We start from the raw sequence: 16278 nt of genomic DNA on the forward strand, positions 1-16278 counted from the left end.
CAAATTCCACGTCGCCCTGGATGCCCGCCGAGGTTCGGAGATTTCCGTCGGCAAGGATTGCGCCTGCGCAGTCCTTACAGGAACCATCTGGATAGCCGGAACCATATTGGCAGATCACCGGAAATAGGGTGCAGCTTTTCATGCGATTTAACCTGTCACATAGCGTCACAAGTCGCTCCAATGTGAAAGAGGCAGGAAGGTTAAAGCAAACATGTTCTTTTGCACTGGATGAGCAAAGCACAGATAAAGGAAACTTATACTCTTATTTAAAAAAAATACAGTAAAACCTTGGTTTGAGAGCGTTTTGCAAGACAAGCAAACATTTTTAATACATTTTGACTTGATATACAAGTGATGTCTTGATATAAGAGTAGCGTCATGTCACAACTGAGTATAAAATAGAAGAGAGGCACCTCTAAGTGTAGCAATGTGGTTACATTTAATAAAGGTACAACATTTAACAACTCACATGGTTGGTGGTTAAAACAGGCACATCTAAGTATGCAGGGATCCGGGGTAAAGCTGTCCACATAGACCATCCTCCTCACCACCATTGATGTCGTCCCTTTCACAAGTGGTTCAAGCCTCGCTTTCAGATCGCTCTACTGCAGGGTAGTCTTCCGGGTCACAATTGCAGACTGATAGCGTTGAAAGCCGGTGGTGAGGATGACGGTCTATGTGGATCACTTTACCCTGGATGCCTGCATACTTAGATGTGCCTATTTTAATCATCAACCATATGAGTTTCTAAATGTCGTACCTTCATTAAATGTAACCATATTGCTACACTTAGAGGCGCCTCTCTTCTCTTTTATACTCTGCACCTCCTGCTGGATTTTGCTTCTAATCCCCTTGTGGAGGCTGCCATTTGTGGATGGACATTTTATGGTTACACAACTTATCAGATTGCTATAATCTTTTAATATGGACTATAAACTGAAGGACTTATGAATGAATGGTTGTGGAACGAATCATTTGAGTTTCCATTATTTCAATTTGCTTTGATATACAAGTGCTTTGGATTAAAAGCATGTTTCCGGAACTAATTATGCTCGCAATCAAAGGTTTTACTGTATAGATATATTCATTTTCAGGGAAATAAAGTAAGGGGTGCGAATTCCAGCTCTGTTATCTCTGCAAAGAAATCCTGTTGAGAACTGAACACATCTGCGAATCAGATGCGTGCCCATTGAAGATAATGGGCCTGAATTTGCACCTGAGCCGCACCGCAATGACTAGAAAATGCACACGTTTTTTTGGCACTGCGCAGTGCGAATCCACTGCAGATATGTGAACCAGCCTCATAAAAATAGGTACCCGTTCCCACTTCTGGCTCAGATTGCTGCAGCAAGACTTAAGTTTGCCCCCCCCTCCTGTCTTCTGGGACACATTTTACAGGTCTCAGAAGACTATGGGAGCATTCACAAGGTGCAGCGCGACTCATGCATGCGCAGTAGGAAACCGGTTGTAAAGCCACAAGGCTTCACTTCCTATTCCCTTACTTTAGAAGCTGGCACCCAAAACTGATTGAAGAATCAGCCAGGATGAGGACATCACTGGATCTAAGGGCAGTTAAAGCGGAGTTCCACCCAAAAGTGGAACTTCCGCTTAATCCACTCCTCGCCCCCTTACATGCCACATTTGGCATGTAATTTTTTTGGGGGGGGAGTGGGGGCTTCAGGAGGAGTAGGACTTCCTGTCCCACTTCCTCCTTCCGCCGATGGGCTGCTAAGGCAAATAGCCTAATCGCCTTTCTGCAGCCCCTCCCTGTAGGCGATCGCCTGGGACACATGACAGGTCCCAGGCGATCGCCTGTCCAATTGGATGGCGCAGCGCCGCTCGCGCATGCGCAGTGGGTGCCCGGCCTTGAAGCCGAAAGCTGTCACGGCTGGGTGCCCACACTTGGAATGAAGACGCCGGCCGGAGAGGGGGGGAGAGGAGCGGAGCCCCGGCCGGCGCATCGCTGGAACGTGGAGCAAGTGTATGTTTGTTAAAAGCCAGCATCTCCACTTTTTGTAGCTGCTGACTTTTAATAAACATAAAAAATGACTGGAACACCCCTTTAAGGCCCCGTACACACGACCAAACATGTATGCTGAAACTGGTCTGCGGGCCAGTTTCAGCAGACATGTTTGGTCGTGTGTGGGCGCGAGCGGGCCGAATTCCAGCAAACATTTGCCCGCCGGGCCTTTTCCCAGCGGACAAATATTCCTGGACGTGTTTTAAAACCGTCCGCTGGAATCCTGCCCGCTCGGACATGTACGGTCGTCAGTACAGACCTACCGTACATGTCCAGGCGCCCGCCGTCCCTCGCATGCGTCGAATGACTTCGACGCATGCGTGGAAGCCTTTAAATGGCAGGGCCGCCCACGTCTCCGCGTCATCGCCGCGTCATCGTCGCGGCGACAACGCGGACACGCCCCGCGTAATGTTTACGCGCGGACTTCTGTACGATGGTGTGTACAACCATCGTACAGAAGCCCTCTGGCAGACATGTACGGTGAAAACGGTCCGACGGACCGATTTCACCGTACATGTTTGCTCGTGTGTACCCGGCCTAAGTGTTCTTATACTAAATGTCAGCAGCTACAGTATTTGAGGAGGAGCCTGTAGCTTGGTGACAGGGTCTCTTTAACATTTTATAATCTTCAGTGCAGAACACGTATTCATCACTAGTTTACTGAATGGTCACACAAGGCTCAGCATGAAAGCGTCTCAGTGATGAGGCCATGTGACTGTGGTTAATCTATGCAGGCTCATGTAAGAATGCTCTGAAATGGATCTTAATTGTGGCTTTTGCATTTCCTGTGTTCCAGGATTTTAATAGCAGCGGCTGACTCGCTATGATCGAAGATATGGGCAGAACAGGCCGGATCCCTTGACTGCCCTTGATGCAATCTGTATTGGAAACACACCCTTTCAGGGATAAATATAATTATTTAGTCCAGGGACACAGGATCAAATTGCAACTTATTACACTTGATTAAGTTTGAAACTGGTTGTAGCAGGTTTGGTAAGTTGTTCCATCTGACTGCCTCTAAATTTTAACCCTAAAGTGGCCAGCTAAGCAAAAAAAAAAAAAATGTATTTAGGATATTCAGTACAAATATAAGATTGACTAAGTCCTACAAATATATAGAAATATTTTTTGTATATTTAATGTTTTTTTATCATTTTTAGCCATCAGTTCCTAGCTCTTTCTCATGATTTTCCCAAGCTACTTTGTAAGCTTTTCTCAAAATAGTTAACAATAGTTTGAAGTCGGTCTGAAGCTTCGTAATAATAGTCTGGTCATACAGCCTTAGTTTTTATTTATTTTTTTCATCAGAATGAATACAGCCACTGTTCAGCCAACAATTTTTCACCTAGTTTTTTTGATTTTTTCTTCCGAAGGATGTCAGGTGGGAGCAGGCCAACAACAGTAGAGGGGAGGAAGCAAAGCAGACACACATGCACTCTCCTCCCCTCTTTGTTGCTGACCCGGAAAGCAATGCGTTTGATGTCACTATCAGGGCCACCTCTCAGTGTCCCCTGCCAGCATGTTCGGAAACAATGTAATGCAATGAGATTTGCATTGAATTACATTCAGTGGAGCACAGAAGAGACATCCAGGGTCTTTTTTGACCTGATTCACACCTATGCATTTTTAGTGCTTTTTGCATTTTGCAGATTTGCCCTACAGTCCATTTAACATGGTTTCCTATGGAACACGTTCTGTAGTGCAAATCTGAAAAATGCAAAGAGCACTAAAAATGCATAGGGTTGGGCGTGTCCAAGATGGCAACCTGAGAGGATGTGGGATTCAGAGCTCTGCTGACCGTTTTGTATTTATCCTAACTCCTGGCTGATTTCTCCCTCAGAGTACCCCCGGCTGCTCACCAACATGGTGTCACAGACGGAGGCTGAGAACTCGCCGGTGGAGAGACAGCTCGGGTTTCTGGAGGTGATGGCTGCTATTGCCTCATGCCAGGCTGCACTGACGAATAAGATCGAGGCAGTGCAGCTAGACGTGGGCCTTATCCGCCAGGATATAGACAAGCTCCGATCACAGATATCAGAGGTGGAGCAGCGCGTGGGGCAGACAGAGGATACTGTCACGGAACACACTACCTCCATCCGCACTTTACAGACTAAGGCCCGTGCCCTGGAATACAAGGTGGACGACGTCGAGAACAGGAACTGGAGGAACAACCCTCGGATCGTGAGCATGCCTGAAGGGGCAGAGGGGAGGAATCCAACTGTCGTTGTGGAGGAGATGTTGAGGTCACTGTTGCTGATTGCCCAGTTCTCCCCGTATTTCATTGTGCAGCGTGCCCACCGGATCTCTCCGGTTCCTGGGCCACCGGGCTCCAACCCTTGCACCCTGATCTTCCGGATGCTCAACTTTAGGGATTGAGACGAGATCCTCCGGGCGGCTCGCAGGGCTTGTTTATGTCATTTTTATCTACTCAGCAGGGCACTGGTCATGGCACGGGTGCCTGTCTCCGCCTCGCTCTCAAAGCTAACCCAAAGAGTATCACCAACATGGATACATACGTGATTGTTTTACCTGTTTCTTTGCCCTAGAAAGTTGGGATGGTGGGCACGGGGTGGGGGGCTGCTCCTGCCGTTCCCGTATCCTGCAGTATTCACGGGTTCTGACTCCGGTCAGTCATTGTTCTCCTAATAATACATGTTGTTTAGGTTTCATTGCAGATGTTGTGGGAATGTATATTGTTAATGGTAGTGCCTTATGTCTGTGGGAGACCTGTTGTCTCTTATTATTTCTTCTCTGTGTTCACTGACATGGTGTTTTCCTCAAAAATGTCTATCCAATCAATATGTGGGGTGCCGAGAACATGCAGGGCCTGTCCTCTGTCAGTCGCCTTTTCTTCACACCACTTACTAATATCCAACATATCTATAACCTTGTGGAATGTCAGGGATATGAATTAGGCCATTAAGAGGTCCCTCGTCTTTAAATTCCTACAGAAGTCTGTCCCTCATAATTGTATTTTTCAAGAGACCCACATGAATGGATCCAGGATCCTTGGTCTTAGAAGGGCATGGGTGGGAACTCACTACCGTTCCACATATTCAAATTATGCTAGAGGAGTTAGTATATTGATCCCTCCCGTTTCAGATTCTAGATGTTCGTACGCACCCTGGGGGCAGGTATGTGCTTTTGCATGCTCTCATGTATGGAGGCATTATTATCCCCAAGGCAGGGAATTCACATTTCACTCTACCACGTATAAAACGCTATCTCGCATAGACCTGGTATTTGCCTCATCTGGTGCGTTGCGCTGGACGAGTTGCAGGACTATTTGGGACCTATTTCCTTCCCTATGTTGTCAGACAGTCATAAGAATTAGCTTGACACAGGCATTACTCTTGAAGAGGTCTAGGCTGTAATTGGGGTGTTGCAAAGTGGGAAAACTCCAGGTGCGGATGGACTCCCGACAGAGTTCTACTCTCAGCATGTCGATCTCCTAGCCCCTAGACTTAAAGCCCCTTTTTCTGAGATTACTGAGATGGACTCCCTGCCGGATTCTATGGAAGAGGCAATCATTGTCCTGATCCCCAAGCCCGGTAAGGACCCACAGGAATTTGCCTCCTATAGACCCATATCTTTGCTAAATGTGGATGCCAAGGTATTGGCTAAAATATCGGCATCTCGGCTATTTCCACATTGATCCATGTCGATCAAACTGGAACGTTTTGGGTTCGGTCCTACATTTCTGTGCTAGGTCCAGTTGCTTTATAGAGCACCGTGAGCGAGGGTGCGCACTAATGATAGGCTCTCTGATCCCTTTCTGCTGCATAGAGGCATGTGTCAAGGGTGCCCATTGTCTCCCAGTCTATTCGCCCCTAGCCCTGGAGCCCCTGGCGATTTTGATTAGGGAGTCCCTGGGGGTTCTGGGCTTGCAGATTGGTAGACTGGAGGATAAACTATCACTCTATGTGAATGATGCCCTGCTCTATTTGAATGACTCAAATTTTTTACAAATTTGGAGTGTTCTCAGGCATTCGTATTAATTGGACCATCCTCTTTCCCCTGGACAGTCAGGCCTCGCTCTGGCCTGTCCTACGTCACTGAGCTGGGTCACTGAATTTAAGAATCTAGGGGTGTCTACTGCCCTTTACTATAACCTCAATTTGGCTTCCCTGCTATCCCTCCTGAAGGAAAGATGCCTGTCATGGTCAGGACTCCCGCTAAATCTACTGGGCCATATACATATATTAAAAATGATTCTCCTGCCTAAATTTAACTATATGTTCCGCAATAGCCCAGTGTGGATACCGGCCTCTTTCTTTCAGGAAGTGGATTGCTACATTAGCTCTTTTTTATGGAACGGCTCTGCTCCACACTTCAGTTGCAAAATTTACTCAGTTGCCGGGGGATCTCGGAGATGACTAATTTTCAGGTTTATTACTTGGCGGCGGTCCTGGTCACCACGTACTGGTGGTTTGAGGGCTCGCGTTCCAATGCCGCGGTGTGCGTAGAAAGGGCCCGCTTGGGCTCCCTGCGGGATTTACAAAACCTAGTGTACAGAGGTGTGGGGGCCTATGCTGAGATACTCCTGATTGTTAAAAAATAAATAAAAATGCATAGGTGTGAATCCAGCCTTAGAACCTGGATGTCTCATTAAAGAGAGCCTGTCACCAAAAATCATCACATAGGGTACATTTTTAAATAGTAAAAAAATTTAAGTTACGCAAAGTACATAAAATGCCTCCAAATTTTTTTGAGGCCCCCACCCCACATATTCAGTGTCAAGCTGGCGCTATAGGAAGCATTCGCCTGCAGTAGAGAGCAGAGCAGATGCTTCTGGTATATTGCCAGCTCCTGAGTTATACCAAATGCATTCCGTCTGGGACCAGAGCCACCAGCCATACCCACCCTGGGGGACAGTCAGCAGCAGCCACCAGCCATGCTTGTCCGGGGGGATAGACAGCAGCAGCAGCTAGCCATACCCACATGAATCCTTTGGAAACAATTGAAGATTGAGGTCAGTTTTTAATTAAAATCAACAGCAATGGGCATATCTGTTCTCTACGGGTTTGGTGTGGTTTCAGAAAGTGCACCACACCTGCAAGATATAATAGAATTCTATAACAAAGTGCTGCTAACCCGCAGGAAAGGCACAGGTGCAGTGCACTACACCCGCAGTGCATCAGTGTGAGAGCAACCTTAGGCCCCTTTCACCCGATCAGTCTGATCAAGTCCGTTAATATACAATTATAATAAACACAACTGCATAAGTAAATGATCCCTTTTCACAGTCATTATAATGACTGTGGAAAGGGATCATTTACTTATGCAGTTGTGTTTATTATAATTGTATATTTGTTTTAATCATCACTGTTAAATATGCCAAATGGTATCCCAAATTTAGCAGTTAGTATGATTGGTGAGAATATTCCGTTGCACGATACGGGACCGGGGCTGTTGATACGGCGTCTCACCTGTCACTCCATTTGGTTACTGAGTATAAATTACACTACACTACGTGAATGGGTACGCTTCCTGATGATGTAATTCTTACGAAACGTACGTCGAGGCGTACACCATTCATGTACTACGCACTTCCGGGTCTGCTGGTTGTCGGCGCTGACACGCACGCCACATCGAGAGCTTCGCTGCTGCAGCACACCGCAACGGAGATCCTCCTTTCTACCTGATCCATGCCCACAGCCTCAGTGCTGGGATTGTGGCACTTGTTCTAGTAAGGAGCCATTTGGCAAAGTTTTTATATTTTACATAGTTTTATTAAAAGGTATCACACTATTGTGGTCTCTCTTCCGGTATATGTATCATCAAACTGACTGCAAGATTGGAATCTGATCACATGGGACAGTGTTTCCCAAAAAGCGCATTTGACTTCTTTTTAGTTAAAGAGTCAACTGGAGTTGGTAAGGAGCCATCCTTTATTCGATCACGTTGGGTGTTTTATATTACAAATCAGTATTGCACACATTCTGTGTTTATCTTGGAAAGCATTGGATGCATCACTTTTTGGACTTTATTATATATTCATTTGCACATTTGGAATTTGGTCATGCAGGGACTGTATACACATGGATGCACATTTATATACTGATATATTTTAATTTTATTATATATGTTATTAGGGCATAACTTATATTTATTTGCACGTAGCGCCCCCTACCCTACCTATTTCACAATACTCCAATGGTGGTTGTATGCTTCGGTTCCTTTATTTAGAACAAATAGACTACACAAATGCTTTGAATACTGCTTTATTAACAATACAAAAATCAAGTGGCAGCTGCTCTTTGCATCTGAGTAAAAACATCCTCATCTACCCCAGCAACCCCATGCACAGGAGGGCATTTCTACATTCTGTGCCACCTCAGGCAACACATGCAATGGCCACCCCTTGGAAGGTAAGAAGTTCTGCCCCTAAACATAACCAAAGCTCTGTTATGACTGCTTTTTGTGTTTACTAACATGGATAATTAGAATTGGTAGAGGGTATCAGGTTGTGCAGGCCCCAGGGTCCATCCTAGCAAGAGGCAGCTGTGGGGGCACTAGACGATGCAGAGAACTCTTTTTAATGGAAGCCCTAGAGGGGAAGCCAACTGATATGCAATTATCAAGTTGGCTAATGTCAGGAAAGGCCAATTGTCATGGAGTACAGAATGACCTCAGTAAGATATGTCCTTAGGTCTTGCCTCCTGGATCAGGGGCATAATGACACTATTCCTGGAGGTCAGCATACAAAAGGACCAGAATGGTCTGCAGAAGTGGCACAGAGGCAAAACCATAAAGGATCCTGGAACAAGTCCTGCATGCACAATTTTTCTACCAGTGGCAGAAGATATGAAGGACCAAGCTATATCGGCCCTTATAAATTTCATTGACAAACCTTGTCTGGTTTCACTAAAAACAACTCTTTAGTGGAAATTTATAAAAAAACATTGATGGGCTGAAAATTAAGACTTTAATAAATAGTTGTTGCACTGGGTTTAACAAAGAATAATATGTTCTTGCATAATACTTTAAAAAGACGTGATTTTTGCTTATATTGGTCATAGTATTAAAAGTTTGCAAATAGTGCTTTAGAAATAATATGCGCTTTAGAAAAAATAAATGCACATTGGAAAAAACAAAACAAATTGTAGGATTCAGCCTAACAGATTTTTATAAATAGATAATAATTTTATTACTGATTATAATTAAAAAAAAAAATCTTTAAAATTGTATGTATATAAAAAATGTTCCCTACATTTTGAAAGATTAAAAAAGGGGTTAAAACCTGTCAGTTTATTATTTGTGTCTGTGTTCCTGAGACAGGAAGGTACACGGGCCTCCCAGGGACATATGCTGTAGTTTGTCCATGTAAACAAGGCCTCAATCAAACCTCAGTGGTTCCTTTTGCTGAACTCTGTCACTACTGTGGCCTTTAGTGATGTGGAGTTATGAGAGAACCACTGAACATCATGGGAAACACAGGAGATCGCTACTCCTGGAAGTGTTTTTTTTTTTTTTTACTTCAGGAGATGAGTTCTTTATTCAGAAGCACAGGCAGAAGAATATTTACTTGCTTCTTTAAGCTTGGTTCACGCTATTTGCGGTGCGGCTTGCAGCAGGGGGTCCGGCGTGTCCCTGTTCAATGGTTCAGGGGTGAATCATGTCCCAATTTTTGCCAGAATTTAGACCTGAAATTAGTCAAAGATGCACAGGACCCTTCTGCAGAGCACTCCGCGTCCGCCCCAGAGAGAACCGATCACACTTTTCTGTCATACGAATTGTGTGAACCGAGCCTACAGGTAACCTCTGTATAAGAAAGCATAGTAAAGTGACAAGAGTTGCTTTTAGTAAGAAAGGGAATTCTATCTCAGTGTATAGTTTGAAAAATCCCCTGACCCTTAACTAATACATAATGAGGCGCTGAGGGCAGTGAAAACAAATCTACCCACGATTCTTTTCATTAAACTCAGATGCAATTTAGAAGTCTGCCATGCCACTTTCATGAAAAAACAAACAAAACTCCACATCTCAATCATGTAACATGCTGGAAATCAGATGAGGACTTTATAATATTCTTTGATTTTTTCCCACCTGTACGTCACGTTTCATAACCTAGACTTAGGCCCCATACACACGATAGAATCCATCCGCAGATAAATCCCAGCAAATGGGTTTCTGCGGATAGATTCTATGGTGTGTACACGCCAGCGGATCTGTTTCCGCGGAGAAATCTCCTCTGGGATGGATTCCAGCAGATCGGATATTTGTTGTGCTGCACAACAAATCCATCTGCTGGAATCGGATCCCACGGATGGATCCGCTCGTCTGTACAGACTCACCGGATCCATCCGTCCAAAGGGATTCCCCGCACGCGTCGTAATGATTTGACGCATGCGTGGAATTCCTTATATGACAGCGTCGCGCCCGTCGCCGCGTCATAATCGCGGCGACGGCGCGACACGTCATCGCCAGAGGATTTCGGCGCGGATTTCAATGCGATTGTGTGTACACGCCATCGCATAGAAATCTGCTGAAATCCTCCAGAGGATTTATCCGCGGATACGGTCCGCTGGACCGTATCCGCGGATAAATCCTCTCGTGTGTATGGGGCCTAAGACTTTTGAAAATCGGATTTGAAAAAAATAATGATTTTCTAATCAATGATGGGAGAATCGTTCAAGAAATGTAATCGAAAAAGAAAAGTGAATGTGCAAGAAAAGAAAATTCCCGGAAAGAAAAGATTCCCAGCCATGAAAATTATTTTCTGTAGCAACAGGAGATGAAATTGAAGGCTTGGTCGAATTTCCAAATCAATGGTGGCACCATCAGATCACAAAACGCATTAAATTTCTGATTTTCTAAAGAAAATGCTTTTGAAATTTAACGGTGTATGGCCAGCCTTAGAGCTCCAAGCAAATGTACAAACTCTAATTTAGAACACTGACAGACGGATGTAAAGATGCACAAAGTGACTACAGAAAGTCGCTGTAGATCCAAGGGGGACATGTAAGGAAAATAAAAAAAAAAACAGAATTTTAGCTTGCTTGCACGATTGGATAATAAAATCAGCAGAGCTTCTCCCTCATTTCAGATCTACCCCTCAGATTTACAGCAACTGCACTTCCAAGTGCAAATTCAAGTGCACTTTGCACTTTTAGTTTGCACTTGTAGTGCAAAGTGGATTTGCCTTTCGTAAATAACCCCCAATAAGCATATATTAAATGTTTTGCGCAAATGTTATAGCTTTTTCAAACTATAGTATGTATAGTAATGGTGGCGATCAGAAACTTATAGCAGGACTGCGATATTGCACCAGACCGGATAGTTGGATACTGACACTTTGTGGGGACCAGTGACACTAATACAGTGATCAGTGCTAAAAAATATGCACGGTCACTGTACTAATGACACTGGTTGAGAAGGGCTTAAACATCTAGGGTACTCAAAGGGTTAACTGTTTGCCTAGCTGGTGTTTTACTGTACTATGTGTGCTGCTTTTACTCAGGGAAGTGATGGAATTTATTTCCTGCTTTGCAGGGACACAAAAACCACCCCCTTCCCCCCTATCACAACGGAGATCTGCCTGGTTTACATAGGCAGAGCTCTTTTCTGTGTCTCTGGTTGACGATCAGTGGGTGCTGGCAGACATTCATTGGCCGGCACCCACCGATCGGCTTCTGCTGTAAGTAGCCAAAGCAGAAGTGGCCTGCTGGTGGCACGCACCCCCCACCCACCCCGACGGAAGTGCACACATATTCATACACACACATGCAATTCTGCACAGGAGGACCGCCCAGTAGCAGTAAATATGCTGTGGGGTGGTCCTAAACTGTTTAATATTTCTGAAACTTTGGTTAATCTGATCTTTACAGCTCGTGATGTCCCAAACCCAAACAGGTTAAAAGTCAAGCTCATGTCTGATTTTACAGCTTGCACATAAAAGAGATACTGTTTACTGATTCTCATGCATCCAAGAAATACAAATGACAAAACATATACAAACACATATTAAAACATTACAAAATAAGTGCAAAACACAGTGCATTACTGAAGCAGAGGTAACTCTGCTGGAGTATTATCATGTCAGGTGTGCCTAAGAAAAGCACCCCCTTCTGTTCTGGTGTGCAAGGTAGACCTGTCATAGCCACGCACTGGAGGCAGCCATTTTGTCAAGAACTACTACTGGATTTCAATGGTTGGACTTTATGCTGCCAAACCGTAAAAACAAAGAAGGTGTCCTTTGGAGTCTATAACTTCGAATCTGGTGGTGGTGGGCAACACAGGCTTACCCAAACTGGAATTTTCTTATTTGGCTGTAGTGGGGAAGCTTTTCATCCTCACTGGGTCATTACAACTTTCTTGGTCCCAAAAGGGAGATCACCCCCCCACATCTGGAAATAAGATAATATTTTCCGCCCTGCATTATGTGCTGCTAGTCTAATGGAAATGTGTCCTTCCCCCCCCCCACTAGGGAATTCTTTATTAAAACACATAGAAAATTCACAGGTTTGAGAGACTAGAAGCTTTGCTTAAAGAGCCATAGAATGGATTGTATTTATAGTCATTTGGTCCTTCCCAATAAAAAACTTAAAAAAAAGTTTCTGTTGTACATGTATGTGACCCCAGGAAACCATAGCAGCCATCATGCTGTGGTCTGCCTGTGCCAGAAATAATATAAAACAGAGCAGGTAAAACCGTGTTCATCACTTACTGCTACCAGATCAAAAATAAAATGAGTCCACAGTACAGCAGAGTAAGGTAAAAAAAGAAATTGAAAGCCTTGTTCAGCCAACATGGTTATGTTTTAGTCCTGAGTTGACCATTATCAACCTTGAGGGCTCGTCTACACATGCAATGACCTGTGCTTTTTACTCACTGGATCAAGGCACACAGAAAACAATTGCTGCCATGGTTAGGCATAAAAGGGCATATAGTCTTAGCCTGTAAATGCTAATCTGAAGAGCAATGCATTCAGTTGGCATTTTCTACATGCCTGAATTGCTCAGCCCTCATGCAGCTAGCCGGGAGTATACTTCTTAAAGCATTTAAACATAAAACTGCCGCTCACTATAGGCGATCCTAGTGTGGATGTATACATGTGAAAGCCTGAGTCAATGCCACTCCTCGCTGCATGCCCCCAACATGTTTTGATTAATCCACACGGTGGGTAGGATAAAACATATCAGGGGGTGTGGCCCGAGGAGCGACATTGACCGAGGCTTTCGTATGTACACATCCACACTAGGATTGGCTATCGTGATGGGTGATTAAATGTTCATTGCTAACTGGAGGGTTTTTTCTTATGCAGGCATCCCTACTACCCAATAGGGCACTACACCATAGCCTGGAGCAGCACCACAAAGTACAAATGTTCTACTTCTTGAAACATGTTTAATTTCTTCTGCTTTTATTAATCACACTCAAACTACTAAAAGACTGAAAAGAAGGTGACTGCAAAGGGTGAGTTTAGGAATTTCTCTCCTAGATCACACAAGAGTTCACAACCACTAACCCAACTAGTAGGGTATGCTCACCCAATGATGCCCTCTCACACCATTGCTGCTGCAAGAACCTTACCCAGGTAAGCTGCGATGTAGGAGTTTACCTAAATCTGGGTGCACACATCGAAATTCGGCTACTTCAGCAGGAATCAGACGAATCTTGATCCATGCGTAGCCTTCTCTAGAAAACCAGCAATTAATCAGCCGCTGCAGCACTGATTAGTGTATCCTGCCACGGGGAATTGTTACCGGTGTCAAAATACAATAGCACAACAGAGGAGTTCGCCTTGCATCCACACCCATTGTGCGGATGCAGGAATCTGAGTTTTTTTATTCACTTAACCTGCTGGATAAATGAAAAAAATTAAAATTCACAGTGTATACCCAGCTTAAGTGAATATTCCTGCCTACATGACAGTGGTCAGGCTGGGTGACTGGCTGCATATAGGGAAAGTCAAGTTCTCCCCCATACCTGCTTATTGGGTGCACTAGATGGACTTTTTTTTAACCAGACTAACTATGTAACCTGGTAGCATTACAGCAACAGAGCTAGAGCTTCCACTTAGCAGGCGGTCACCAAAAGAGCATGGATCAGTGAGTATGCTTTGCTGAATGGGCAAGTGCATTGTCTCTTTAACATGCTTTGCAAGAAATAGTAGGTAGCATGTACAAGAAAAAATATTAAAAAATGCAGCGTCCACTAAGTCTACAATGCTGTGTTTTGCAGAGTATTCTACTATACTGTAAACCATTTTTGACACCTCAGAGCTCAGTCTAGTGAGTTTCTAGACTGTGAATATTCATATTCCTATGACTGACTCCACAATGGCTGCCACCGATACACAGACACCTCTTCAACTCATTTTCCATTATAATTTTTTTTAACAAGAACCTAAAAACAAAAAAACATAGTAACATTCAATACGGCTGAAGTGAGCATGCCATTATAGTAAGACTACTCTCTGGTCCAACACAGGAATTGGCACTCAAATGTATACTGAACTTTAAAGCCTGGGTAGCAAATGCTTCTTTTCTTATCAGCATCTTTAGAAAAAATACAAAAATATTAAAAAATATATATATAAAAAAGGAAAACAAAAGCAGTTGGGAAAAAAATACTCGCCGGTAACACTAACTAGTAACGTAAACTAGCTTGAACCAGTGTGTCCTCACTAAAAAGTGTAACAAACCTGAGCCAATATTTGCCCTTTGTTCAATGGCTGCAAGTGGTGATCCCCAGCCAACTAAGTTATACCAGTGGTATTTACTATTCTTTCTATTTACCAGTACCTTTGACTAGTTTAACCAGCAATTTAGCTGGCTTACTAGTAAAGTTAAAACAGTTCACTGGAAACTTGTTTCAAAGTTAGAAGCTTGCTTAAACTAACTGGCTAACTAAATACAAATGGTTATTTTTTTATTATTATTGCTAACAATGACTAGCATGCAAAAGGATATGTAAAAGCAAGCAGCTACTAGGTCTACATTCAGTGGTTGGCAACAATAACTAGTTCTGCTAAAACTAAACTCTGGCATGCTAGTAACTGGAAAGATTACATTTGTTAAAGGTTTGATGACACAGTTAGCTTGGAGAAAAAGTTAAAGTGAACTGAATGAGATGGTCAAAACTAGGTTCATTTTTTGTGCTTCATTAGCTACATCTAATTTCACCTCTAAAACGTGTATAAGAACAAGTCATTGTTACCAGCTCTGCTTCAAAAAAGTAGAGAGTGTAGCTAGGTCCATAAACAGTTGGTAAGCCACCAAGTTGCAGGGGAAAAAAATAAACGGTTCCAATTCTTAGCAAAAAGTCTTAATGGAACCCATAATTTTGTATAAATGTTCAACAGCTTCAACAGTAACCAGACCATCACTGGTAACACTAAGCCAAGTGGCTAAGCTACCATTCATTGGTAGACAGGTTCCAGCTCTTCACTTTGGAAGTAACAGAGATCCACTGGTAAACTAGTAGATGTGAGCTGGTCGTCTGGTTTTAATCGGTAAACGATGAAGTTCCAGGGGTTTAATAACCCAGATCCACGGGTGCTTGCTGATTTGTACCAAGAATACATGGAGTGTGATCTTCAGCGCTTGCAAGACTCATCTGTAATAAACAGAACAAAGAGGAATGGTGGTGAGGACAAAGAAAGCTCCAGAGGCAAACTGCATTTTCACAAATAAATCAGCAAATGAAGATCCATATATCCATCATTACAGGTGCCCTTAAAAGTGTAAGTCTAACCAAAACATTTTTTTTTCAATAATTGGGAAGGGTTAAATTTCCAGTCATTTTATTCTTTTGCCGTCTGTGTCCTGTTGGGGAACTTTACCTCAACTTCCTTCCAATAGGATGCAACAGGAAGTTAGAAGAGAGAGTGAGGGGCACTCCCTTCTTAAAGCAGAACTTTACTCAAAAGGGGAAGTTCAGCTCTTCCTCCTCTTCTTACTTTACATTTGGCACTTTTTTGGGGGGAGGGGATTGGTTTTGACAGGTACCAGCTTCCCCACTTCTTCCCCACCAGATTGTCGTGGCAATCCGAGCAGAGGTTCGGTCCCCTCTCTTTCCCCTGCAGCCTTCTGAGACACATCACAGATCCCAGACATGTGGGACCATTCACAAAGCGCAGTGTGGATCACGCATGTGCAGTAGGAAGCTGGTATCACTAGAAGTTTCCCTTAGTTAAGTTGCAGGTGCCTGGACCCAAAGCCGATTGAAGAATTGGCTTGGGGGAGGACAGTGCTGGATCCTGAGGTAGGCATGTGTCCTTTTATTAAAAGTCAGCAGCTACAGTATTTTTT

General features: G+C 43.8%; 1 protein-coding gene across 1 annotated transcript in view; it reads right to left on the minus strand.

The window, feature by feature from the left end:
* Positions 1-11752: 11752 nt before the first annotated feature.
* The window catches only part of PPP1R18 (protein phosphatase 1 regulatory subunit 18), a 57439-nt gene continuing 52913 nt past the window's right edge, over positions 11753-16278 (minus strand). The window contains exon 4 of the mRNA XM_040323450.1: positions 11753-15583. Within this exon, the coding sequence (XP_040179384.1) occupies positions 15564-15583 (20 nt within the window). The 3' untranslated portion in view covers positions 11753-15563. The remainder of the gene's footprint in view (positions 15584-16278) is intronic.

This window comes from Rana temporaria, chromosome 9 (assembly GCF_905171775.1).
Source record: "Rana temporaria chromosome 9, aRanTem1.1, whole genome shotgun sequence".
Lineage (NCBI taxonomy): Eukaryota > Metazoa > Chordata > Amphibia > Anura > Ranidae > Rana > Rana temporaria.